At 44.1% G+C, this 25,725-nt stretch overlaps 1 protein-coding gene across 1 annotated transcript in view; it reads right to left on the bottom strand.

Moving 5' to 3' along the window:
* Positions 1–5,356: 5,356 nt before the first annotated feature.
* SYT16 (synaptotagmin 16) overlaps positions 5,357–25,725 on the bottom strand; it is a 36,901-nt gene continuing 16,532 nt past the window's right edge. The window contains exons 2-5 of the mRNA XM_053946753.1: positions 22,023–22,282; positions 17,728–18,171; positions 16,474–16,663; positions 5,357–5,670 (exon numbers count right to left, since the gene is read on the bottom strand). Of these exons, the coding sequence (XP_053802728.1) occupies positions 5,357–5,670; positions 16,474–16,663; positions 17,728–18,171; positions 22,023–22,282 (1,208 nt within the window). The remainder of the gene's footprint in view (positions 5,671–16,473; positions 16,664–17,727; positions 18,172–22,022; positions 22,283–25,725) is intronic.

Raw genomic sequence — 25,725 nt, 5'->3', positions numbered from 1 at the left:
GACAGACTGATCTTCTTTGGATTCTGTGCCTGTTTGCTGTTCCAGAAAGATGACCTTGGGCTGCTGTGAGAGACAAAATATTTACACATTCATTTCTTAGGGCCCACAGCGTAGGCTGCAGGAAGACACAAGTTCCCTCTGCACTGAATAAAAAAGCTGTATGCCTTCAGCAGATTTGGAGCTCAAAAGTCATGCAGAGAAACTGGGTTTCAGCTCAGGCTTGATGCCACTGCAGCCTGGCTGTGCTGCTTTCTGGAGTAAAGAGTGAGCAAATTCCCAACACTACAGCAGCACAAGCACACCAAGAGCCTTTCCCTCCTGCCTCTCTCCCCCGCCACCACCTTCCCACCACTGCCTGGGGTTTTCATTTCTTGCATGACAGCTTGTTAAATCCTCACCAGATCCCAAATAAACACCCAGACCAGCTCTGTGGAATTATCTTGGATGCCTTTCCAAGCTTTAGGATCTGTCAGCTTCTGGCTGCTTGTATCACAGAAGCAGATGAGCTCAGAGCCAGCACTGCTTCCTGGGATATGAGAATTTGTTGGGGTACCACATGCTGGAGGGAAAAACCTGCCTCATTCAAAGTGTGAGCTTCTCTACAAACCCTGGCTGCTTTGTTTCTTCCCCTCAAAGCATAGCTGCAAACATCACACTTAGCACATTTTAAATGGAAAGAGGATGTTCCTGCATACTAATTCCTGCAGGCTCCCGTTGTCCTTTTGCAGAACACAATGCCCATGAGAAAAGGAAGAAAGCAAATACAGACCAGGATGTTTCTTCTGTCATTAACTTGGTCCACATCGAGGTGAATGGGTGTCACTCTGTAAATATTTAAGTGTCACAGCTCAACCAACAAACTTCAAACTCCACAAGTGTGGACAAGAGAGCAGGGAGGCAAGGTCTTGATCGGGAGCATCACAACTTTGAGATGACCCCTCTGGGAGGGGATAATATGATGGAGAAGGCCATATTCTTTGCTCAGCCTTTCAGTCTACTTTTCGTGCTGAAGGGCAGAAGGCACGAGAGATGAGAGAGAGAGAGGCAGAGAGATGAAGTGCTGCGATCACACAGATTAAAAATGATGATAAATATGGGAGCGGAAAGCAAGCACTGCAGGCGCGCCAGCTCCAAGGTCACTGCCAGCTCCAGCTGAAGGGGAAAATGAACTGCCACCAGAGGAAAAGCCTGCTCCTCTGCCAAGCTGCCACCTTCAGCTTTATGCTGGGAAAATGATCAATAGGAGCTGGCAGCCTTTGGATCTGTGCATCCAGGAACTTCTAACGACATCCATGACTGAAGATCAGTCAGCTATGTAAAGCACCAAATAACTCCTCGGGATCTGCAGCTGCTAAAAATACACCCAAGCATTGTCCACCTACCCGGGAGCTGCACAGCCCACATTGCCCCTGGAGGGAAAGGCAGGCGAGGCAGAGCAAGCAGGCCACAGCAGGGTCCAGCTAATTAAAGACACTGGCAAAAAGGAAACACAGACAAATCAAAGGCTGTGAAAGATCATCCAGATAAAGCCTTTGCAAATGGGCACTTCAGTGAGCGATTGCTGCAGCTCAGTGGGCTAAAAAAGGAACTCATTTCTGTGGGCATCAGTTGAAGATCACCGTTATTATGGGGAGTATACACACGGTGAGATCACTCTGTTCTGTTGTCAATAAACATTAAAAAAGAAAAAATAAAATAGCAACAGAGAGCTTGGCAGGACAGGGGCATGGTGGCTGGGGAGAGAACAAGGAAAGAACAGACTGCAATCAGCTGAACAATGCTGTTCAAGATACAGAGATGTATCCAGGGCACTTGCCCATAATACTCTGGGCCAATGCAGTTAATCCCTTTCCACATTTTCAGGCCTTTTTTTTTTTTTTTTTTTTTAAGAAAATTCAAATAAATCATAAAGAGATTACAAACAGTGGTGTCAAAAGGGAATGATTTGTCTTAGAAAACATGAGTGCATTAGGAAACATCCATAATCCAGACTTGTAAGTTCCCAAGCATGCTAGAACCAGGTTATCCATTCCTATCCTGCTCCCTGAAATCCCCATGGCCTTCTCACAGCTGTTCTCCCCACCTGGAGCCCGACAGAAGCAGAGAGCATCAGCATCCACATGGAGAAGGCCAGGGGAGCACAGGGTCTACCAGCCATCCACGAGTGTCAAGTGACAGTCAGGATTCCCAAGGAATGGAAAGCTTCCTGGAAATTCAGCCTTGTCAGCCACTTCCAAAGGAAACAAGGGGTTAAAGCAGTGACTAAAAGGGCAGTGGTGTTTACACAAGAAAGACCATGAGCACAAGCCCAGCCTGTATCAATATTAGCAATGACTAATTCAATCTGTCAATGGGAAGAATTTGCAGGAGCTTTGGAATATGCCGGAGCTGCTGCAAAGCCTCCATTTCACAGACAGTCAATAATGGAAGGAAAAATAAACCACAAAAGCAATAAAAATCCCAAAATATAGCTAGCAAACACGAGTACCCACAGCACCTTGTTCATCCCAAGATCCCTAAATTTCTCCATTGCTTTAGTGGGAACATAAATGACCCCACAAAAGCACTTCTCAAGGCATGGATGTACCAAGAGTTTTGGCAGTAGCACTAAAAACCCATTGATCCCCCTGCCACAGCCCTTTCCCCCTCCCTCCAACATTTTCTGACAAAATACAAGGGTAAAATGTGGCAACCTGCTTCCCTTGGACAGCAAAGTTTTAACACGTGCTTAAGTATTGACTTACTCGAAGCCATTTTTGCTTTTCTCTGACTCCAAAAACTCCACAATGAAAATATATATTAAAATACAATTCCCTTAATGCCATATCTTCAGAGAAGATCTTAATGTGAAAACAGCATGGAAGTCCAAACCCAGTGTACTTCATTGTTTTTTTAAATTATCTTTTTCATTAGGTTTTCTTTTTTAATCATGCTGTTATAAATCTGGGTTATCTCCAGTTCACTGCTGAAATGTATTATGAACTTGCACTTTTTCCTTAGCTAATCATGAAGCATAGGTAAGGCTTTGAAGGTTCAAGAAGTTCTGAAGAAAATCTCAGTAAGTTTATTACACCCACACATTCCAGGTAATAAAATTAATTATAAACACTTGCATATGCGTTTTATGCAGTTCCGGACAAAAGATGGAGATATTGGAAAACAACTAGAATTGGCAAATGCACCCTTTGAATTGTGCTGTTTCCTCTACTTTTTTATTTTTCCCCAGCAGAAAAGTGTATGATAAATGAAATTCTATTCTGCTGGTTACCACTCAGATGTTCACTTTTTCTTGCATTGGTAATACAGCAGCTTTGGCAGTGCAGTCAAGAACATATCTGTTGGATAAGCTGCATTTGGGTTACACCCTGTTTTGTGTTTCAAAGCCCCGGTAGTGCAAAGCAGACATGCCAGCTTATCTAAACAGTGGAGGAAAGCCCTCCTGCATAGGATACCCACCAGTCTCCCTGGAAAAATGATGCTCAGACAGGTGATAAGAAGATACAAGAGTGTGGTCTGTCGAATAACCTGTATCACCTGTACCAGAAGTGCTTCTCTGTGCCGATTATTCTGTCTGCCTCCTGGGGACAGACAGAGCCTCTGTGACACCAAGTGATAACCTCTGAGTGTGACAGCAGTGCCCTCGGGGCCTGTCTAGCCTGGATGTGACAAAAACCAGCACCAAGGACCAATTTTGGTCAAACAGCCAGTGCCAAAATTTGCATTAGTTAGATTTGCACAGCACCATTGAAGCAAAGGAAGTGGCTGTGGTGCAGGAGGAGGCAGAATTTGGTGCCAGGTCTCTGGAAATGGCAAAAACAAACCATGAAGTGATTCAGTACTGACAAACCTCTTCAGCAAAATATTTCCTCTGTCTTGCTGTCATCAGCAGGAAGGGAGAAAAGACAGTCCTCTCCTAGAGAGTGTGGAGAATGGGAGATTGGCCAGTTGATAGCATTTGGAGATCTCAGCACCTCACTGCCTACATTCCACTGAGAAGGAACATACTCCTTTGTGTCACACACAGCACTGCAACAACAACCACTTAGCCAAGCAGCAGACTGAGACACATCCTCTATCCATCATCTCCATTACTTCAGCTCACAGAGACAGGAAAAGAGATTAAAATGGAAAAGGACAGTGTAGTCTGAAAAGTCACCACGTGACAGTGTCATCACCTCATCCAGCAAGGCTGCTCCTTGCATTGCTTTCAGTTGGAGGCAGGAAGCACAATTCTTTTCTCCAGTGCTAGTTCAGCAGAGCCAGCAGCCCCTCTGGATCCTATTCCTGGCCTGCAAGAGAGCTCCTTCCCAAGATTAGGTGACATGGTCTGGCATCCTCTACTGCTCAGCATGCCAAAACCAGTCCCCTTCCATTTGCCAAGGAGATATTACAGGAGATCTGAAGAAGAGCCCTCAGCAAACTGAGCAGTGCTTTGCTGAATCACAGAAAAACCACAGGTCTGAAGCCCTCTCCTGTAATGTTCACAGAATGAGCCCCACGTCTAAAAATCACATTAACACGTGGGCAAAACGATGCAGAAAGGAGTGATTCAGGCACAAAGGTGGCTGTGCAGTTTGTTCTGGTCTTTTTTTGGTATTTGTGATCACAGAAGCCATAACTTCAAGTAAACATCTAAACATGCATTGTATAATGCAATATAAAACTGATGCTTGTCATCTCTTGTGCAAACCTATGTCAATGCAGGCTAACAGGTGCACAGGGTGCCTAATTAAAAATACCAGTAGTATTTAGTCCTTATATCAATCGTTAGTACAGGAGAACAGTAGTAATGTCTAGGCACTTAAAAGTTGACAGAGAATTCAAGAGTGCTTTCTCATGCTGCCTGAAAAATATATCATCCAGTCTACAGTGGTATCAAATGCTTATTTCTAGGACTTAGAAAGACAATAATAAAAGGGAGAGGATGTGATCTGCATGCAGGTTAGCTTTTCTGTGAGCTATCTGCGTGGCAAGAATATTTGCAAACTTCATTAATATAAATAAGGGAAAAGAGGGAAGTGAGAGTTTACCCCAGCAGAAAACAGCATCGCATCAGAATCAGCCTGTGGTGATTAAGCTGATAGAAAAGTGAGCAAGACAATGTCCAAGGAAAGGTTTTGCAGGTATTCCCACTGCTTCTCACTAGGGTTGATTATGTGGATGCAGAAAATGCAGGGCAAGCTGGAAAGGCAAGAACTAAACTTGCTTCCCAGGCCTTGCCACCTTTGATACCCACGGCTGCTGACACTGAACGGGCAGGTTAAAGCTGTGTGCCCTGCCAGAGCTGTTTTCTGCTGGCAGAGAACAAGGGGAGACAGCCCTTTGTCCCAGGACCTGCAGGCTGCCCTGGTCACCACTAGGACTCCAGCAGCATGTGCCACCTGCAGACCTGTGTCCCCTGCGACTCCCTCATTTCCTGCCAGTGGCTCTGCTCCTCCTCCCCGCTGCTGTTCTGGCCCATGGAGATCCAGCCGACCATCTCCTTGCGCTTCATGCTGCGCCTGTTGTAGATGGAGATCAGCAGGGTGACGTCAGAGAGCTGGAAGAGGGCGACCTGGAAGATGAAAGTTTCCTTGTAGACAGGGTTGGGCTGTCCCCGGCGGATGGAGGTCTTGCAGCGAGACATCTCCTGACCCACAGAGTTGCGCAGGCAGAGCTTTCCGTAGGTGTCTAAGACAAAAAAAAGAAGAAATTACATGCTTAGTGCAGGTGACAGGCTAAATGAAAGTCCCAGGCAATCAAAAAACACCCCCAAAAACCATCCAAGTAGAGCAGTTTAGCCTGCAGTGAATAGCAGATGAGGGCTGGATAGTGCTCCTTGGTAAAATCCATGGGATGAGAAGCAGAAGATGAAAGCACTCTTGGATTTTCTCCTATTCAGCTGGGGAGAACAGAAAACTGATGCACGTTTCAGCCCCACTCTGTTGCAGTATATATCACAGTTGAGACAGCCATGATACACAGAGCATCACCATACAATTTCAGAAGGCTTCAAGCATCTGCCCATATAGATAACATCATGTCACTTCAGAAGGCTGCAAGCATCTGCTCTTTCTTGTTCTTTAGCCCAAATTTCTATACCCTTGTGGTTCATGCAGTGCTCCTGTGTGCCCTCTGTTCCCTTTGGTGGTTGCTCAGTGCACCTGGGCACTCCATGGCTCATTGCTGTCAGTGCTGCTCACCTGCTCCTCACAGCTGTGCCCACTGGGGATGAGGCTGGGCCACAGCCCCACCCTCAATTACCACAAACTGTGTGCCTACACCACTCTCTTGGAAAGAACAGGATATCAGGTATCCACTCCTAGCAAACCTGTCTAACCAAAACTATGAGCATCTCCATGGAGTCTCCACTTCAAATGGTGTCTCCACTTTCCCTTCCTCTCCCTCACAATCAAGCTTCATTGGGGCTGAATTACCCAGGCTTCCCTCAGCTGCCCTTGCCTTTCCACCACTCTCTATGATCTATTGTTTGAGATACCAAAAAATAAGGGTCTTAAAAAAGAGGGGGAAAACCCTGCATAAACAGTGAAATTATTTGATCTCCCATAATAGTTTAATATTTTTTCCAAATTCTCATGTTACTTTTTTGGTGGGTCAATTTTATTTACAATTTAAGTCCATACAAGGACTAAAACATGCTTAGCAAATACAAGGAAGGGACGGTCCAATTTAGTGCTCCTGTAAATCCACTCTTTAAATTCCTGCCTCTTGTATTAATCAGTTCTCCTCTGTTACATGGTTGCCAATACTGTGGTGTCAGTGCTCCACAGACGCAGCTCAGTGTAAGTTTTCACCTTGCTCTGCACATGACAGTGACAGATTGCTTGGCTAGACAAGTCCTCTGCTAACCTCTTCATAATCTGTGCCCGGGTTCCTGCAAGTGAGTATTATTTCAGAGTGTGCTGAAGATAGGAAATAAATAACAAGCCTCCATCTCTTGTCTGCAGCATTTCTATCCTCTTCTGTTCCCGTTTGATGTGCTATTTTACGCACTTATCTACTGAGCAACACAAGGTGTGAAATTACACTTCAGGTGTGAAAACACTTCCATGTCTCCAAAGCAGGGCTTCCCGCTCCTCTCAAACTGTTCCACTGAAAAAGCTGTCAGGAGGCTGACAATCAGGGAGCAAATTGTGAGCCTGCACAGCTGTACAGCTATCAAGTTACTGCGGGGAAAGTTCAGCCCAGTCATTAGCTGGGGGTGCCAGCTTGGCTCCCAGCATAACACTGGGGATGAAGAGGATCTTGCCAGCAAAGACCAGCTTGTCACACCGAAAGGAAAAGCTTTGATTCAATTTCCTGAATGTATCTGGGAAGGAAAAAAAAAAAAATCACTTTATTGAAAGGTGGACTAATTTCCACTGTAATATTCAGTGTTGAGGGACTGAAATCTGTAACAACTTCAGGCCCATCAGGAACACAAAGCCCAAGAGAGGACCCTCTGCTCCAGCTTGACTCAATGTGAAACCAGACACAGCTCCTACAGCATTTGTAGGGATGTCACTGTACTTGGCACTGACAAACCACAATGTGCACTGAAGCATTCCTCATGTGTAAGTCCTGGCTGCTGGTCTTGACTGCAGGGAACAAGTAGGGGTTTTATGGATATTTTTTATGTATTCATCCTTTTTTTTTTTTTTTTTTTTTTTTTTTTTTTTTTTTCTGAGAAGGGGATTTCAAAATTTTGGAAGAACTCCATCAGGCTGATTTTTAAATACAAACAAGCAGGTAATTAGTACAATTCTCTGTTTGAACTTCAAAATTTTTCTTTTTTTTCACAACCAACCCAGCATTATCTTTCTATGCTATTTTAGGTAAAGGTGTCCCACACATGCCTGCATCTCTTTTTCTAAGAAGACAGGGAAAGCACTGAGGTCTAGGTCTTTTAGTATACCTTGCTGTCATACTTCTGACTTTCACCAGTACTGGCAGCTCAGGTGGGATTCATCACACCTAACTGCAGGCACATTCATCTGAACAGTGCCCAAAGGAGTCAACCAATTCATAATCCAAAAAGCAGATGCCATAATTCAGCAGTGATCTAGCAGACAGTGAAACCATTACAGATGATTTAGGTGTTAACACTAAGACAAGTGCCACAGCTAAAGCACCTCATGGGATACTGTTTCAGCATGTCCCAGTTAATTTTGCAGGCAATGAATAGATGAGTGTCTTACACTCATAAACTCTGGGATGTCACATCCCTGACTGAGGCCTCAACTTCTGCAAGTGAGGAATAACACAGGAAAAATGAGCAGCACACCACCAATGAGTTAAAGTCAGAAAAGTTGGCTTTTTCTTTAATATACCTCAGATTTCTACATAATTCTGCACCAAGACCCTGTCTGTTCAGTAGCAAGGTGGGTGGGGATTCTGCATGTACCATCTGGATCAGTCTGGAAGGAGATTGTGCTCAAGGCAGAGCTAATACCAGGAGCCCTATTCACCCCTAAGAAAACAGGCACAAAACCAGAGCAAGTGACAACTAAATCAGGCTGCTAATTCTCCTCAAGTTTATTCCACTGGGTGTATTTTGCCAGCCAAAAGAATCGAGCTTGCCTGAACAGAAATAAAAGAGTAGGTGTGGATCATATATTTAGCATCTGAAATTTGCTTTGCAGAGTTGGTACATACGAGGCTGAGTTGTTATTCTGCTTCACTACCTAAATTTTAAGATTGTAGTTTTCCCTTCCTGCACTGTGCTCTTTGCAGCATTTTTTTAGGTATGCCATCAGAAAACACAGCTTTTCTTGTGGTCCAGTCTGGTCCTCTGGGATGGAAAACTCTCCCCTCCTGTTGACTTTGCCAAGAAAATCCATCCCCAGTTACACAGTGAAATTAGTGGAGCTACGGCAAGGATGAACTTGACGATTTACAGAGGAATGTATGTGTAAGAGCATCTATTCATTATGAAGGCAAACATTTTCCACCTAATTACATGCTCAGGTTCAGTAATGGCCTCATTACCGTGTGTCGCAGCACTCCGTGCTCTTCAGAATGTTTACTTTTGTGCCACCTCCATCAAGCACAAAAGGAAAAGAGATTAGGGCTGACATTCTTTAAAGTGCCTAAGTGCTCACCTTCTGTTTAGGCACCCATCTCACTGACATGAGGAAGAGTGAGACCTCTAAATATCTGGCAGTGTCTCAGACTGCAGCTTGCCCACGGTTACACAGAAGTCTGTGAAGATTCAAGAACAAAGTCTAATTTTGCCAAGACCAATTTTAGCAGGGCATCTACCAGGCTCTCCTTTCTATACAGGTTTTGGAACAGAAGTTGTCACTGCATTCAGAGCATTTTTTACTCTGAACTCATCTTGCCTCTCTGGTATGAGTGGACTGTACAATGTTCACGTATACATAAAATACCAACATCTCAGCATTTAATACCAGTCTGGAAAGCACTAAATCAAGGAATGCTGTAATAAACCAGACACATTTTGGGCTAGTGCTGCATCTTCTTACTCCAGAGGGTTGGGCAAACCTCTCCTTGTGCAGACTGCTCTGTCTCCATCGACCATCAAACACCTCTGGAGAGCTCATCTGCAAAGGCAATCAGTTTTTCCAGGATTCTTCTAATGACCCATTTCTGTCATGATTCTTCTGAGGGAACTAACTGATAATGACAACTCAGGGGAATAATCAACTGTAATTTATGCATTCCTGTTTTTGGAGCAGGGACCATAGCGTTCTGCTTTCACTTACACTAAGCACCACCATTATTAGTAAAGCTGACCCGTGAGCAACAGCACTGCAAATATAAAAGCATCCAACCCCCTGCTTGAATTTATATTTAGAAAGGAAGTAAACAACCAAAGACTCCTGACCCCTCACGTCTGAGGACTGCAGGGTACCGCACAGCGCCGTGCGGACTTTTTTTCCCACCCGCGCTCCAGGCAAGCTAGCTCATTTCCAAAAGCAGGATAACCATGTCAGCATGCTGCAATCCAGACTAATAACAGCCACAGCAGAAGAAAGCCTTGGGCCTGGAGCTTAATTTCCCCCAGCTGGCAAGCCCACGCTCCCAGCCTACATAATAAACGGCAGCGCCGTGTGGCAAAGCAGCCCCAGAGCTCGACTCTGTGCTGCTCCGTACAGGCAGCTCGACGTGAGGTCTCAGTTTGAGGCCCAGAAGACCATTAGTGCTGGCTTTGCCTCCCCTTTCAACCAGCAGTGGGGCAGAACACTGAACATTCACACTCTGAGCTGGGCTCACTGCGGCTGGATCAGTAAAATGGCAGGGAGGAGAATTAGACCCAAGCTTTTGATCCCGACCCTACATCATGAAAGTCTGGATTAAGGCAGTTTATGGCCGAATGGATAAATCATACAAGAGCTGGGAGCTGCCTACTACATTGCTGAGAAGCCAACTTTCCTTTCTGTGTTCCACCAAGCCTCTTCTTCTCAGGTTCCCTCTCCTGGGGCTGGCAGCTCTCTCACAAGGGAGAGTCTGGGATCTGGCAACCTTCACAACATGTGAGTCATCAGAGGACAGACCAGCAGTGCCTTTAATTTAAAGTGCAGCAGAAAAGAATGTGCTGGTCCCTGGAAGCACTGCTTGGCCTGAGGAGAGGCAATTGCTGGCATCAGTGACATGCAAGAGGGGCAGGAGATGAGGGCTCCCTGGAAACAACTGCAGAGGTCTCCCAGGAAGGAAAGCTCCTTACAGAGCACCTAAGAGCTCAGTTCTTCAGTGATCCTCCTCTCCTGCCTCAACATCCCATGTCTACTCCATTTCCCAGCACCAGCCCTCTTCTGGGACACGTGTCAGGCTGCAGAGCCAGTTCACCACCTGCCTGCACTCCCCAGCCCTGAGGAGGTGCGGCTTCAGCCCGGGCTGGCACAGCTAAAGCAGAGCACAGACACCTCTCCGGATGCACAGCGTGACTCCCCTCTAATAAGGGCATTTCTACTCTTTCCCACATTAGTGCATTGCTGCTGCCTCAGAGAGGGGAATGGAACTTTACCAGAGAAGGCAGGGATGCACAGCCGAGCAGATCAGGAAGTGAGGATGCACACCTGCCCAGCAACGGGAGCAGCAGGATGTAAGGGTGCTTAAGCCTGGCTTTTGTCACCTCCAGCAGCAGTTCCCACGGGCATGGCTTGAGTACCCAGCCCATGATCAGATCTCCTGCAAAGGCTGCTGCTCGGCAGTGCCACTGCAGATTCGCACTAAACATTCAGCTCCAGCTGAAATTTGGAATTAGGATGGTTCCACTCTGGTAGAAATGGCTTTTTCCTTCTGCTTCTTTTGGGAGGAGAAGAATTTGCTTGTTCCCAGCCATGGGAGTGGGAGAGCATCACCATCCATCCACTTCAAATGCAGTCCTTTGATTCAGAAAGATCTTCATTTCTATACCCAGCAACTGTATCAGGGACTATGCTTTCCACAGACCTTTTGGAAACCTTAAGCTATTGAAAACATTACTGGATAACCATGCCCTATCCCAGGACATCTAATTGTTATGGAATACCCCCTGCAAAAATCTCACAGTCGCTCCTTGGAAGTCCATTTTTCACTTGTTTTGACACCTGTTCTCCTAAGCCTACTCAGTCCCAGGTCCCACATGTGGTGGGGAGAGCTGTACCCAGCCAGCCTATCCACCCAACAGTGCCCAGTACCACACACAGCAGTAAATCCATGAAAATGTGGCATATGCTGGTTCTCTCACAAATACTCTGGAATCTCCAGTGATTTGTGATTCAGGGACTTCCTCAGTCAGAGGCTTTGTATTTAGCAATCCTCTGTGGAACTTGCTCTGTGAATTTCTCCTGTGCTGCACAGAACTGAAGCAGGCTTCCAGCATCCATGGCATTCTGTAGTGAGGAATTTGACAGCACAGGTGAAGAGCTGTCTCCTCTTCAGAACCTGCTCCCTCCTTGCTTCCTTTTACCATCCTTTGGTTTTGTATCAGGAGAAGATTGCAAATTTCTGTTGTTAATTCACTTTCTCAATGACTCTTAGAGACCTCCGTGAATCCTCCCCCATCTCCTTTTGTTGTAGCATCGTAGGAGGCACAGTCTATTCAGCTGCAGCTTGCTGGAAGCTGCTCCCATTCCCCTGATTGTCTCCAACACTCCTCACCACATCTTTCCAGTTCTGCCATATTCTGTTTGAACAGAGGAAGACAGAACTGTAAGCGGTGTCCATTACACCAGTAAATGTGTATTTACAATCAAATACCAATTTTCCATTTCGTCCAACTTAAATTTGGGGTGGGGGGGTTCACTACTATTGGTGACCCTTGAGTTGACATTTTCCTGCAGCTATTTACCATAAGCCTAATATTTCACTCCCAAGTGGCTCTGAGTCCATCCAGATCACGTTTGAATTCCACCTGTGTCCCCATGCAATATCTTACACTCATCCACACTTCCTCTCCCACCTCACTGCCCAGCTGCTCATTACTGAGACATCCTCCTGGGGCTCCTTGCATCTGGCCTCATCTTTTCCACCCAGAGCAAAGCTTCCTCAGCTGTTCTTATTATAAGTTTATTCCAGCTATATTCATGGATGGGCAGCAAGAATGTGCAGAAGGAGAGGTGGTTTTCTACAATCTTACTGTCACTGACTGGCAAGTACTCAGCAGCAAGAAGCTTCCCAGCACATCTACTGCTCTGTTATCCAGTGTTTAGAGGACTGGATCCAGCCCAGCTTGCCCTGGCACAGATCCCTCTTCTATTACTGATGACATGGGAACATGAATCACAAAGCTTTAGGAGCTCAGGCAAGTTCCCTGTTCAAAGCAAGATATGCAGGTTAAAAGTTAATTTATTTTATTCAGCTTCCTGGCCTGCTTTGAAGTAATTAAAGGAATTAACCTGTGCCTTTGTTCTCCAGGAATGTAACAGGGATAATAACTTTTCTTCCCTCAAAAATAAGCTGATGAAATAAAATCCACTAATGGCTTCCAGGCACTCTGATCCCAGAGCAAATAGGATCCCAATTTAAAGATCCTAATTTTCCTATGGGAACATTTTCTGTACTTGCTGGCATTTGTTCCCTGTGGCTCAGGTAGATGTTTGTTTTCAGACAAGTCTTTACTTCAAGAATTTCTCCTGTTCCCCACAGAAATCCTGATAGCTTGTTCTCTCTCCTCCTGTCTTTTCCAGCATCAGTGCTATTGTATTTGTTTAATGGGGTTAATATGCTGCTGGTATAATAATGATCATGCACAGATGCAATTATTATATGTGATTAATTCTGCTGCTGCTGCCAAAAAGCTTGGAGGACTTTTCTTAGGCGAGGGAATAACTTCACAATAGTTCTTCTTACACTGCATTACACACAGACATAAACCCCAAAAGAAATGCAGAAGGGAACAGAAGGAAGGCTGGATTAGAGGAGACAGAGCTGTGCCCAGCAGAGCAGCTGATGAAGGTTTAGCATCACATGGGCAGACACATTCCTGTGCTTTGTGTTTATGCACAGACTAGCTCAAATGATTCCTGGCCCATCACTGTGATCCCAAGGCATTACATCCATGCACATAGTATGTAACTGGTTATAAATTTTTAAAGACATTTCTGCCAGTGGTGTAGGCTTCTCTCTTTTTTTTTTTTTTTTTTAATAATAAACACCCTTTAAATGAACACACTGCATTTTGTTCTAAGAAGATACAAGACCACAGAACAAAATACAAACTCCTACAAAATGCTAGCACAGGTTAATGATTTTTACAAGAAGCAAGGAGAATGAGGTACACAGCACACAAGCCATTAGCACTAAAATACCAACAGTGTCCACATCTGACAAAGCTGTAGATGCTTTTCTGCACAAGGCTTTTTGGCACACCCAGATAATTTACGGTCTGATGCTGGAGCCATACTCTTGAGTGCTCTTAAGTGCTCTGAGTGATAATGGATCTATTTATGTGATCAGGGAATGTAAGCTTAGGCCTGTAACTCAGCATGTTCCCCAGAACAGTACCTGGGCACTTACCTTTGACCAAACTATTCTTAAATCCCACATATATGTCCTGAAGAGAAGACACTGCCTGCACGATTTTAGTTTCAGTAAGCTGCCCAGCTGTTTTCTAACCCATTTATTACCCACATAAGCAACCATGATTTTGACATTTACCTGACTCAGTTTAAAGGTTTAAGTGAAGGAGAAAATGTGCCCAGGAAACCCTGAGACATTCACCATCTCCCTTTTCTTCTCTATAAAACCATCTGTTTCAGCCTCTGCAGCCTTTAACACCTAAAATCACAAATGCCCCAGTCCAGTTCCTTGTTCTGCACACAGTGAAATTCCTGGGCATGTATGCCAAGAAGGCAGCACCCATGGTGTGAGTCTACAGGTGGCAGAGTATAGGGTCAAGGTGGGCAAAAAGCACAGTTGGAGACTTTGCTGTTGTGCAAAACTCCTTTGCCGTTCCTAAAAAGCTGACGAGACCACATATGGGTCCTGTACAGGGCTGGGAATGCTGAGGAATTCTGCCCCTTCAGTCTTACCATAAATGGCTGCCCTGAATAGCAGTTTAGGCTCGGTGTTCAAGTGTTCCACAGCGCTATTGTATCCAAAATTTCCATGATACTTTGAAGAAATCGCTCCCTCTGAGCCTCGAACAACAGAACTTCAAATAGAACCTATTTAAGAAAACACAAGGGCTCTTTGCTCATCCTCCAAAAGGGGCTGAGCAGTTTTAGCTTCACTTTGTGAAGGACTTATTGAGCATCTCATTCAGCCAGCAGCATGTTTCAGACGGTAACAAACTGCTCTGCAGTGCCTGGGGGGTTATCAGTGAAGTGCTACTCCAGCACCGAGACAAGGGCTGGTTTCCTTCCTTCTTTTTAATTTCTTTCAGTTTCTGCTTCACTGGGCTTTCTTTTTCTCACCACACTACTGGGGACTTTAGAGGCACAGAAGAACAATTCAGAAGGCAGAAGCAACAGTGTGACTTGGAATAAAAGAAGCAGATTTTGTTAGGTTCAGAGTTTGCCTATAATAATTTATGGATTTCTGTGCTTTCACCTAAAAGTTGATCTAGCACTGAGAGACATTGGTCTGACACTGGTCTGTATCATCTGGATACAGAAAGGATGAAATTTCATTTATGGGAACAAGAAGTGGGCATTACAGATGCCTGAAAATTAATTTGGACCTCTGTTGGAACTACTTTAATATAATTTCTGAGAGTAAAACTTTAGGATGTATCTATTCTGCAGCATATAGAAACAGGAGAGCTTTCCTGCTGGGGCATGGTTGCCTTAGTCTATGTTTGTTTTAAATTACTAAAAAAGACCCCAACTTAAAGCCTTTTATTAAAACATGTACATGCAAACAAGAACATGCCTTTAAGTAACCCATGTGGAGAGGTATGCTGTCACAGCTAATAAAAGACAGTGAGGGCTGCACAGGCTGGGGTCAAGTGTTTCACTGTTGCACAGACTTGCCCTCAATTCTCAAGGGACTGACTGATGACAGATTATTTCTGTAATCTACTTAAGTATAGTCTAGTGCAAAACCTGAGTTTTCATATCCATGTACTGAAATATTTCATAAATATTTTGCTAGCTCTGAACCAAAGAGCAGAGCATCTTGCAAAAGCAATTTTGGTGTTTTGCAGCCTGAGATACTCTATCAAATCCAGAGAAGGCAAGGAACTGCCAAAGGTTTACCTGCTTTGACAAGCAGGCACACATCACAGAAAGCAAACAAAAAGGTTGTTTCACATTGCCATTAGCTGCTGGTTTCAGACAGGAGGCAAAAGGACAGCAGGAGATGAATGAAGCACTGCTGTTCAACCCCTGAACGAGGCAACCAGCAGCAAACAGGTGACTGTGGCTGTGACTCCATCTCTATCATGGACATTTACCAGCACCATCCTTCTCAAGGACTTACTGCAGCTCAGGCACCAACTAAACCTACTTTAGGCAATTTCTATTTTTTTTTTTCCTTTAGGACTGGAGGAAGGGAACTCAGCTGTTGCAACAACTTTCAAATCTTCTTTCTGCAGAAGATTTCCTTGTGCAGCCGTGGAGAATTCACAGCAGGAGGGTCCCCAAAGGGCCCAGAGCACCAGCTCACCCAGCACTCATCAGCACAGCAAGGGGACTAAACCAAGTGTAGTCCTGGGAAACATTTAATGGCACCAGGCAGGGCCTCTGTGGGTCACATGGTAACATTTAAACACTTGGAAAGTGCTTCTCGCTTTTTTTTTAATGGATCTGCTGAGAATTCTGTGCTTTGGGTACAGCAGCACTTTTGCTATAATCAGATATTGTAGAGGTATGAGCAATAAAGCAGACATTTGGGTATTATTGTCCCATCAGCTGAGCCTTCAGATGATTCCCTCCAATTGCCCTGTACTATTTATCAGCACACGGATCTGAGATAATACTTAATTTTCAGTTATGTACTCTGCAAGGAAACCCTTGCAGAAATGCTCTAGTTGAGTACCTTGAGGAAGAAAATAAAAAAGCAAATTTTGGCTCGACGGTGCTATTTAATAGCAGTGACAGTACTTACCAGGTGGCCTATTAATTGCAAGGTTTCGGAAATGGCTGCCTTTGATCATCTCCACTGACAGCCTCCCTGTAGTGGCATTGTATGACAGTCCCACGAGCAGCTCTGGCACCCCTCCATGCGACAGGGACTGTGTTGAGGAAGCGCTATCACTGTGAGAGATTGCTGACAGACTCAGCTGAGAATCTGCACTCTGCAGGGAAAGAGCACTGAGAGAATCATCAGGACATTCACCACCCCTTCCCCCCTTAATTTGCATCTTGTGGCCTTCCTTAGTAAGATCTCTCTTAAGAAATTACAATAACTGAGAATTAATTATGCTGGGGCACCAGAAGAATCAGAGCGTCACTTTTACAAAAACACATCTCTGAACTTTCTCTTTAAAGATGAGGAACTCTGAGTAAAGTGTTATCACGAGTGTAAATCAAAGCCTCTGAGATAAGCAAACATCCTACTACAGTAATACTCTGTACATCTCCTTGATAATGGCTTTTAGATGGAATATACTTTTCAGTTTGGCAGTTTTTGGCCATGTACTGTGCATTTTCTTACTTTCTTTCCTTGCTACCACAAGGCTTTCACTATTCTCCACTTCACCTGAAGTAGGATGTTTTATTCATTTCACGTGCACAGCCTCTCTCTGAGCTTTTTGTAGACAATGAATCATGACAGAGCTCATCTACACAAATTGATTGGCATAGCCAGAGATGGATACAACTGCGATGTGCATGGAAAATTAAGAAGCAGCACAGCCAGTTCCTCTTCACATGACCCAGCTCTCCACTTCCATCTGTCATGTAGAAGAACATTACTAAGCATTTCTGGCAAGATGAAAACTGCACAGTGGAGATCCACAAGCTGGTATCTAGGGCCAAATAAGATAGTTTCTGCACTAGCAGTACCAACACAATGGTGCACAAGAACCACTGCCCTTATTGGAATTAAGACTAATTATGCCTTGGTGGTTCCCAGACCAACCTACTTTATCTGAATGGCACAGCATGTGGTGAGTTGTGCAGATGTAGTAGATCCACACGATTTTGTGTAAGCTTGCTAGCTGAGCTGTTAATAAAACACAGCTTTGCACAGGGAAGAAATGCCCTGAGCTTCCCCTTCCTGATAACCTTTTAAGTGACAGCAGGTCAGATCTGCCAGTCACACACTGACAGCCCTGAATGAATGAAAGACTTCAGGAACACCATATTCACCAAAAAACAAACAATTTTGTGGACTCCGTCTGTCCTTCATCAAACTTACACTCAGGTTACTCCGTGGCTCCAAGAGCAGTGTCACCTTCACTTCCCCTTCCTGGCTGATGCCTCTCAGGTGGAACAACTGCTCTCCCATCATCTTCTCCCCAACCACCTTGTGCACGGCGTAGAGGCGGAAGCGAACGGCGTGGCTGCTCAGCTCCTGTGGTTCCAGCTTGCTGAAGGTGATTTTGTCCTGGAAGATGGGGATGGGTCCTCTCTGCACACTCGTCTTACCCCTCTGCTTCTTGCCTGGCATCAGAACCGCGTGCACCTGCCAGGTGTTCACACCACTGCGGTCCTTGTCTGGGATGTCCCTGGCCTCCAGGACAGTGGCTATCAGCTTTTGGCTTGAGGGTTTATAAGTGAAGATGACATCCAGGTCACCACATTTGCAGATGGGCTCGTGGGCACAATGATGAGCTGGCACACTGTTCACTTCATTGTGTTCCTGCGAAGAGAAGGAAGAAGTAAAACCTCCACTGGAGTTCAACTGCCTCTATGATTCCAACTCCATTTAAAAAGAAATTGTTTTCCTCACTTGTGCCTGCAAGTATAGGCAGTTGCTGTGTGAAATATGGATCCCACTGTTTCTGGAAAGGCCAATGATAGTTAATTGCCTGATTTTGTGTAATAGTCCCCATACGCTCTAGTAAGCAACAGCACTTGTTGAAACATTTCCAATAAAAAGTTTCATCAATATTTAAGTGTTTTGCAGGAGACGGTTAATTTGGCAAACATTCTACATAGAGAAAAACTAAACAAAGGGATTTTTACATTTCATTCATGTCAATATTGAGGCACTAGCAAAACAATTTGACCTACTTAACCTGTTACTTTGAACATACACTGGAATGGCTTTTCAAGGTGGAATTTTTTTACATTATTAAAATCAAACAATTCAGCTGAACCTGCTAACTTTTTTGATATTTTGTTCTGCTGGAAATTAAAAAAAATTAGGCACTATGTTCAATATGAAGAGGAAACCACCATGTCAGAATTTCTCGTGGAATGGAAATTCTATTTCTAGATGCTAACCCATAATTCAATACTTTTCCTACGGCTAAAGCAATGATATTGGGGAAAAGCATTCTGATTAAATACATATTGATTCTTTATACCCTTCTAAAATCTCCCAAGAGAAGCATCTGTTCCTTCTGTTCACTTTGGGTACTAATACATTCAGAATAAAAATTCAAAATAAACATTCACAACATGTGCAGACCAATTCACACGCAATCTTTTACCTACTTTTAAAACAAAAACCATCTTGATAAAACAAGATAAAACCATGGATGCTCACCTTACCTTTTGCTGAGTGGGTGTGTGGGTTTCTGTTCAACAGTGCTTTTTTATCTTAGAGCTAGAATGTGCTTCATATGATAAAGGGGTTGCTATAGTGATCAATGATTTGTATTTAAACATGAGTATACACTGTACTAGGGAAAGATTTTCAGTTAATAGCCAGAAGGTGAATTAAGGCCTGTCACCAGCATCTGAGTCACCCTCCTCCTCAAACATTTATCTTCTTTTCACATTTCAAGTAACACTTCTTTCCAGCACAGGAGTCTTTTTGCTCAGAGAACAGATGACGGGCCATGGGACGTCTGGTGTTAAGTCCTTTCAGAAGTGTCTGGGTGCCTCAAACAGGGCCTCAGATAAACATCAACATTTTTGTTTATTTCCTGTCAATCTACTTTTGAAGTGCCCAGATGCATCTGCCATGACATGCAAAGCTCCAGATTTTCACATTTTCAGAGGTGTTTAAGGCATGCACATGAACACAAAAGTCCAAGTGTGCATGTCTTGCAGAAGTAATGTCAACGGGAGAACAACACACAAAATTACTTGCTTGGCTACAGAAACACCTTTCTGTATGAACAGCAGACTGTTAAAAACAAAAATGTAAGGCAGGCCAGGTTGCCTGGAGAGAGCATGGTGTTACGAAAATGTTAAGTGCTCCTGTGTAGCAGTCAAGTTATTTCTGTCTGGTTGATGAAATAATATTCAATATGGGATGGGATTGTGCTTGACTCATATTTCCCCCCACACTTTTATCTGTGCATTTGCTGTTGAGGAGATGGAATCAAGGCACATTTAAGGACTGCTGCTAAGGTCTGGAGACAACTGTGCTTGAGGCAAAACTTGGCTTTCATCTACGTGTCTGAGCTGGAAAATGTGAGCTCCAGTGCATCAGCACAAACCCTCAGGAATGAAAATCCAAGAGACACTTTCCTGCCCCAGCAGGGCTGATATCATCACCTTCTGGCAGTGTGTAAGGCAGACTGAAGGTCAGATATCTGCATTTTGACTGAACAGCTAGAAAATACTTGGATTTCAGGAAAGCTCAAATTGTGCTGCTAGAGTTGTGGCCAGATCCACTGCAGAGAAGACTGCATGATCTGAAGGCAAAGAGGGAGAGAGAAATGTCAAACTCCTTGGCAGTAAGCTTTCCATGGGAAACCAAGCTTTGGAGACCTCACAGACTGGCCCTTTCTGAGGGCATTGTGCTATCCAGGACTCACCCCCATGCAGGTTTGCTATACACCTACAAATCCTCCTTCTGTGGAAGTAATTGACAGAATTCCTCCCTGCTTTTGGAGCCCAGGTGGGCTACAAGTGATTTGTGAATGTGTTGGTTATACAGACATTTGAATTGGAATCCAAGGAAATATTGGGGTTTTGGTACTTCATGTAAATTTCTTTCTTTCCCTCTTCCCAGCACAGTTGTTGAGAGGCCAAGCCAAGTATCCTGGTGGATACTGCCTGTCTAACCTGGTCATTCAGGACAGCCAACATCCACTTCACTAAGGAAAATAAGTCCATTTCTGCCAGAGAAACCTGAAAGAGCAGCTAATTATGGACAAGGCTTGAAATGGTACTTGTGGTTCCACTGCAGGGGCATAAAATTACCATTTCTGTCTCTAAAGAGAGGTCCTTTGAGTGGAGCATAATAACACTTGGACATTTCTGGCACGTCAGAACATTTAGTTCCTGCAATAAAAAGTCTTTCATTAATCCACACAATACCTTTGAATGAGAAGCTGCTTGTAGGAGATAAACTGTGTCTTGGGCATTTCTGCTCCAGTATGCTGGAACCCTTCTTTGCATTTTTAAAATGTAGACACCAGGAGTAAAATGAGCCATGCATTCCAAAGAAATACAAGAGGACACTGGAGACATTGCAGCACACGTGAACCGTGGCAAAGCACATCAAACTTGGAAAAGGAGAAACGAGCCTCAGATGGGCAGACAAACTGTGTGTGTCAGAAACCCAGCAAAGAGAGGGCAGGGCTGCTGCCACACAGAGCTCCCGTGTGGTGTGTAGTGTTTTGTGGGATTGGATCGTGCAGAAAACCAAAATGCTGCTCCAAACACCCCTTAGGGCTGGAGCATCTGCACCAAGGAGCTGCCTCCCAGCTTTGAACTGGCTGCAGGCAGCCTGCTCCAGGGATAGGGACCTTCCCTCAAAGCCTTGTTGCTCAGAGTCTGATGGAGGTATGGATTTCCACAGCTGTCTTTTAACTCAGGCAGAAGATATGACCTTTGTGCTGTTCTTTTAATATGTCTGATGCAAGCTGATATTTTTCCAGAAATTTAATCCTGTGGTAAAATAATGAAAATCAACACATCATACAGAGAGATTAGGAGAGAAAAGGGGGATGCAAAGTCATCAGGTGTTTATAATGCCTTAAAATCCGAAATGTTTCCTTGAGGATTCAAAATAAAAGTGCAGAACTAAGGGAAAGCAGACTCAGGTTCTCTCCTTCCCTAAATGTTTGCCTGGTTTCAGTGGGGACAAGATTATGATCACTTGGGCAGGTCACAGGCCACCCCCACCAGCTGCCTCCAGCTTTTCAGATTATTCCCATTGTCTAAGTCATAGAAACCACCTGGGAAAAAGACACAGATCTGACCCAGTGACCATATACCCTGTCCTGGGACACACACCCTGCACGTACAGCCAGTGACCAAGCCCTGGGCCACCACAGAGAGCTCCTTGCTAAATGTCAGTAAATGCTGCTGGGCAGCTAAAGTTCCAATTTCAGTTCAGAGACTGCAGTCAGAAATCAAGCAATGAAAGCCTTTCTGTGAATTAGTGTTAGTAGCAAGAGGTAAAATACCAGAAAAAAAGGGGAAACACAAAGAAGAGGTGTATGGTCATGCACACAAGCACACAGGAGTACCATTATCTTGTGCTGTGCTGATCAATTTTTCACTTCATTTCTCCTGTAACCTTTTTTGGCCCCCAATATCCTTCAAAAGCTTTCACTGTGTGTAATAAATGACAATCCACCGTACCTCAGGGCTCCAAGCTGATGAGCTGTCAGTAGCATCGTTTACTTCCAATTCCTGGTTGGCAAATGCTGTCTCCGTTTCCAGACGTCCTTCCCTGTGTGACTGGCTGACACCATCCCCAATTCTGTGCTCCATCCTGGGCCCTTTGTGCTGCCCAGTGCCCCTACTCCTGATTGTTGTTCTTGAATCAACAGATACATGGTCATCTTCACGACAGGAGAGGTTGTCTTGCTGGCAACTCAGTTGGCTTAGTCCATCCAGATCTAACAATTTTCAGCAAGAAAATAATTTCAGAGGGATTAGAACAAATTCCTCCCCCTTCCAAAAGGTGCCTTTCTCTCCTTTCTTTTATTTTTCTTTTTAACTTTTCCCTAATCCCCAGTGCTTACAATAGATAGTTTCTGTTTCCTGCAGCACTGAACCTATAAAGAAACCAATCCTGTTTAAATCAGCATTTGATGGAGAGGACATGGCTGTTTCTCACCCCATACTGAACTGAGAAACCCATTGCCTTTACTTGAAGAAATTATCCACAAAATGCAAGTGCAGTGTTTGGGATATTCAAGTGCAGCCCCAAAGCAATCTCTTCTATGAAAACACAAATCAAACTACAGAAAAGCACAGCAGAGGCCTGATGAACAGATATCACAATTTCCTCCTGTGCAGAAGGAGGAGAAGGAGATGACAGGAGTTAGCCTTGTCCTCAAGAGCATGGTGCTAGTGAGGAAGGCAGCTTCACCGACATAACAGAGGGCCAGCATTACCCTCTCACCCATCCCTGAGAGCTTAGGTGAGCATGACCAGCTCCAAAAACGAGCTAGGAATCTCTAAATCCTGTGCTTGGGCTGAATTTTCCTCCAAGGACAGCTGAGGGGAGATGTGTTACCCAATTTTCTAATTGCTTTTATTAGTTTTAATTCATCTTGTCCTACACACACGTAGCCCATGGGCTAGAGTAAGCTTCATTAATGAGAATAAAATAACCCTCTCTTCACCACAGATTCCTTTTCTACACCACTGAAATCTCTCTTATAAACACAGGGCACTTTTCTCTACTTGAAAGCACCAGCGAGAGCTCTCTGGATGGAGCAGCACAGATAATTACATGTCCAGGGACACAGATGAAAATAACAACATGATTTAGCCTTGGATGTGTTCTGCAAGCACTTTCAGAAGAAAAACAGAGACATTCCTCCTCCTAGTGCATCTCATGATGAGCCTTGCTTCAGGAACACAGAAAGACAAATTCTGCCTCCATCTCTTTCAAATAAGCAAAAAGCAGTCACAGTGAAAGAATGAGTTGTGCTTCCAGACAGCTGATGACAGCAATGAAAACATAACAATTTTCTTTGCAAACAGAGCTACTTGGGGTTTAAAGGTTTCATAGAAAGAGGTGAGGTTGGAAGGGGCCTCTGGAGATCATCTTGTCCACTCCCCTGCTCAAGAAGGGCCATGTCTTTGTTTGTTCCTACAAAGGTCACTACTAAAGAACAATCTTTTTTTTTTTTTTAATTTGATCTCAAATTCAAATTTTAAAAGATAGTATTAATTATTGTGTTTAATAGAAAACCATTTGTTTGCTTTTGTTAAATGAATCAATGTTTTTATTCCCTGTCTGTTAAATGAGATCGAGAATCTGGTGGCAACTGACATGGAGGAGGTTGAGGTGCCCGACAACTTTTTCTGTCTCAGTTTTCATTGTCAGCTGCTTGTCTCACATCTCTCAAGTCCATGAATCTCCAGGCAGGGACTAGAGGAATGAAGTCACACCCATCTTAGGAGAAGATGAGTCCCTCTGAGGGACTTGAACATCCACAAATCCGTGGCACCTGAAAAGATGCATTCCAGGATCTTGAGGGAACTGACTCATGCAGGAGAGGCATGGACTTGTTAGAGCAGGTCGAAAACAAAAAAAAATAGTCTGGGGGCTGAAACATCTTTTGCATGAAGACAGGCTGAGACACTTGGAGTTGTTCATCCTGGAGAACAGGTGTCAGGAACACCATATTGCTGCTTTTCAGTACTTGTAGAGGGATTACAAGAAAGATGGAGAGGCACTTTTTGCCAAGGGTTGTAGTGACGGGACAAGGGTAATGTTTTGAACTGAAACAGGTGAATTTAGATTGGATACAAGGCAGAAATTCTTTACTGTGAGGTGGTGAGACCACTGGCACAGGCTGATCAGGGAAGCTGTGGGTACCCCAGTCTTGGATATGCTCAAGGCCAGGCTGGATGTGGATCTGAATAGCTTGATCAAGGTAGGGGGATTGGACTAGATAAATTTCAAAAGTCCCTTCCAATCTGAGACTTTCTACGATCCTCTACATATCCCTCTGTCCTAGAACAAAAAGCCCAAATCTTTCTGAGTAGAAGAAATTCTATGTTTGGCCTTAGCAGCAAATACACTGTTTCTGATGCTTATCTGCTCCACACACAGACAAAATTTCAACAAGAGGAATGGGGATTATATTCAGGAAACATTTCCTGCAGGTGAACAGAAGTGTTTGTTCCTGTCCTTGGCTGCTCTTTCAATTTAAGAGCTCATAAATTAGGAGAATAACTTTATCCCCTCTCTTTAACTATAAATGATCTCCACTCTCCCTCCCAGTAAAAGGCTTCAAGCACAGGCACTTCAACCAACAAGTCTGAGAGCATCTCACAGCTTTGTAATTATGGTCCTCTTCCTCATGGGAGATGGTCCTTCAGGAGCAAAGAGGGATCCAAATTCATCTCTCTCAAATTCCAGGCAAGTGCTCTTCTCACTCCCTTCTGAAGTGCAGAACCCATCTCTTCTCCTCCTCCCATCTGGCAGACCTAGTTCTGAACTGAGAGCCCTCATTGTCTCACCTCTGCCCTGAGCAAAAAGTCTTGAGTGAGGGTAGAAAGTAATTTTTTTTTGCCATTACTTCCCTTCTTCTCTACAAAGTCAGACAACAGAAAGAACTCAACATAAGAGCATAAGCAAGAAATAAAATAACAGAAATTCCATGCATTTACTGAGACTGAATGGATACAGGCACTCCTTAAGGCATTTAATTAGCAAGCCAATGTCTAATACACATTTAAACAGTGGGTCATCCATCAAAGCACACACCACACAGCAGGCTTTCAGAATAAAATGCTTCTGTAGTAAGAAATTATCCTCACACAATTGTCTTGTGGGTTTGATTCCTGCTGGGATAATATCTAGATCAATAATAGAGGAATTTTCAAAAACTACATTAAAGCCATAAAAGTCTACCCATAAGAGGAGAACTCCAGAAGTTTATTAATAGAGCAAGCCATCTCCCTGAGACTCAGGCATAAAATGAATGTGTTAGGAGAGCATAGTATTCAGGGGAAGTAAAGAAAAAGGTGATTCACCCAAACCAATCAGTGAAACAGACTGGCTTTTTCTTTAAATTTAAAGCAGCTTGGTAAGAGATAATCCCATATAAATACCAGTATTAGATGATCATTAATAATAAGGTAATAGACCAACTATACAGACTAGAATGACTACACCTCTCCAATTACATCCGTTCCAACATTATATTCACAAAACAAATGTTGAAAACAAAAGTTCCTCCTGTAAAGGAAAAGGTCAGAGCAGTAAAATGCCTGTAATTTACCTGAGAGATCTTTAAGGAAGAAAATGTCAACCGTCTTATGAATACCTGACGTGAATAAACAGCACAGCATCAGGGACAGAGGTTGAGACAGCATT

The sequence above is a fragment of the Vidua chalybeata genome, chromosome 6, assembly GCF_026979565.1.
Source record: "Vidua chalybeata isolate OUT-0048 chromosome 6, bVidCha1 merged haplotype, whole genome shotgun sequence".
In the NCBI taxonomy this organism is placed as follows: Eukaryota; Metazoa; Chordata; class Aves; order Passeriformes; family Viduidae; genus Vidua; species Vidua chalybeata.
Note: the sequence above shows the minus strand (reverse complement) of the source record. Positions and strands in the feature narration are given on the sequence as shown.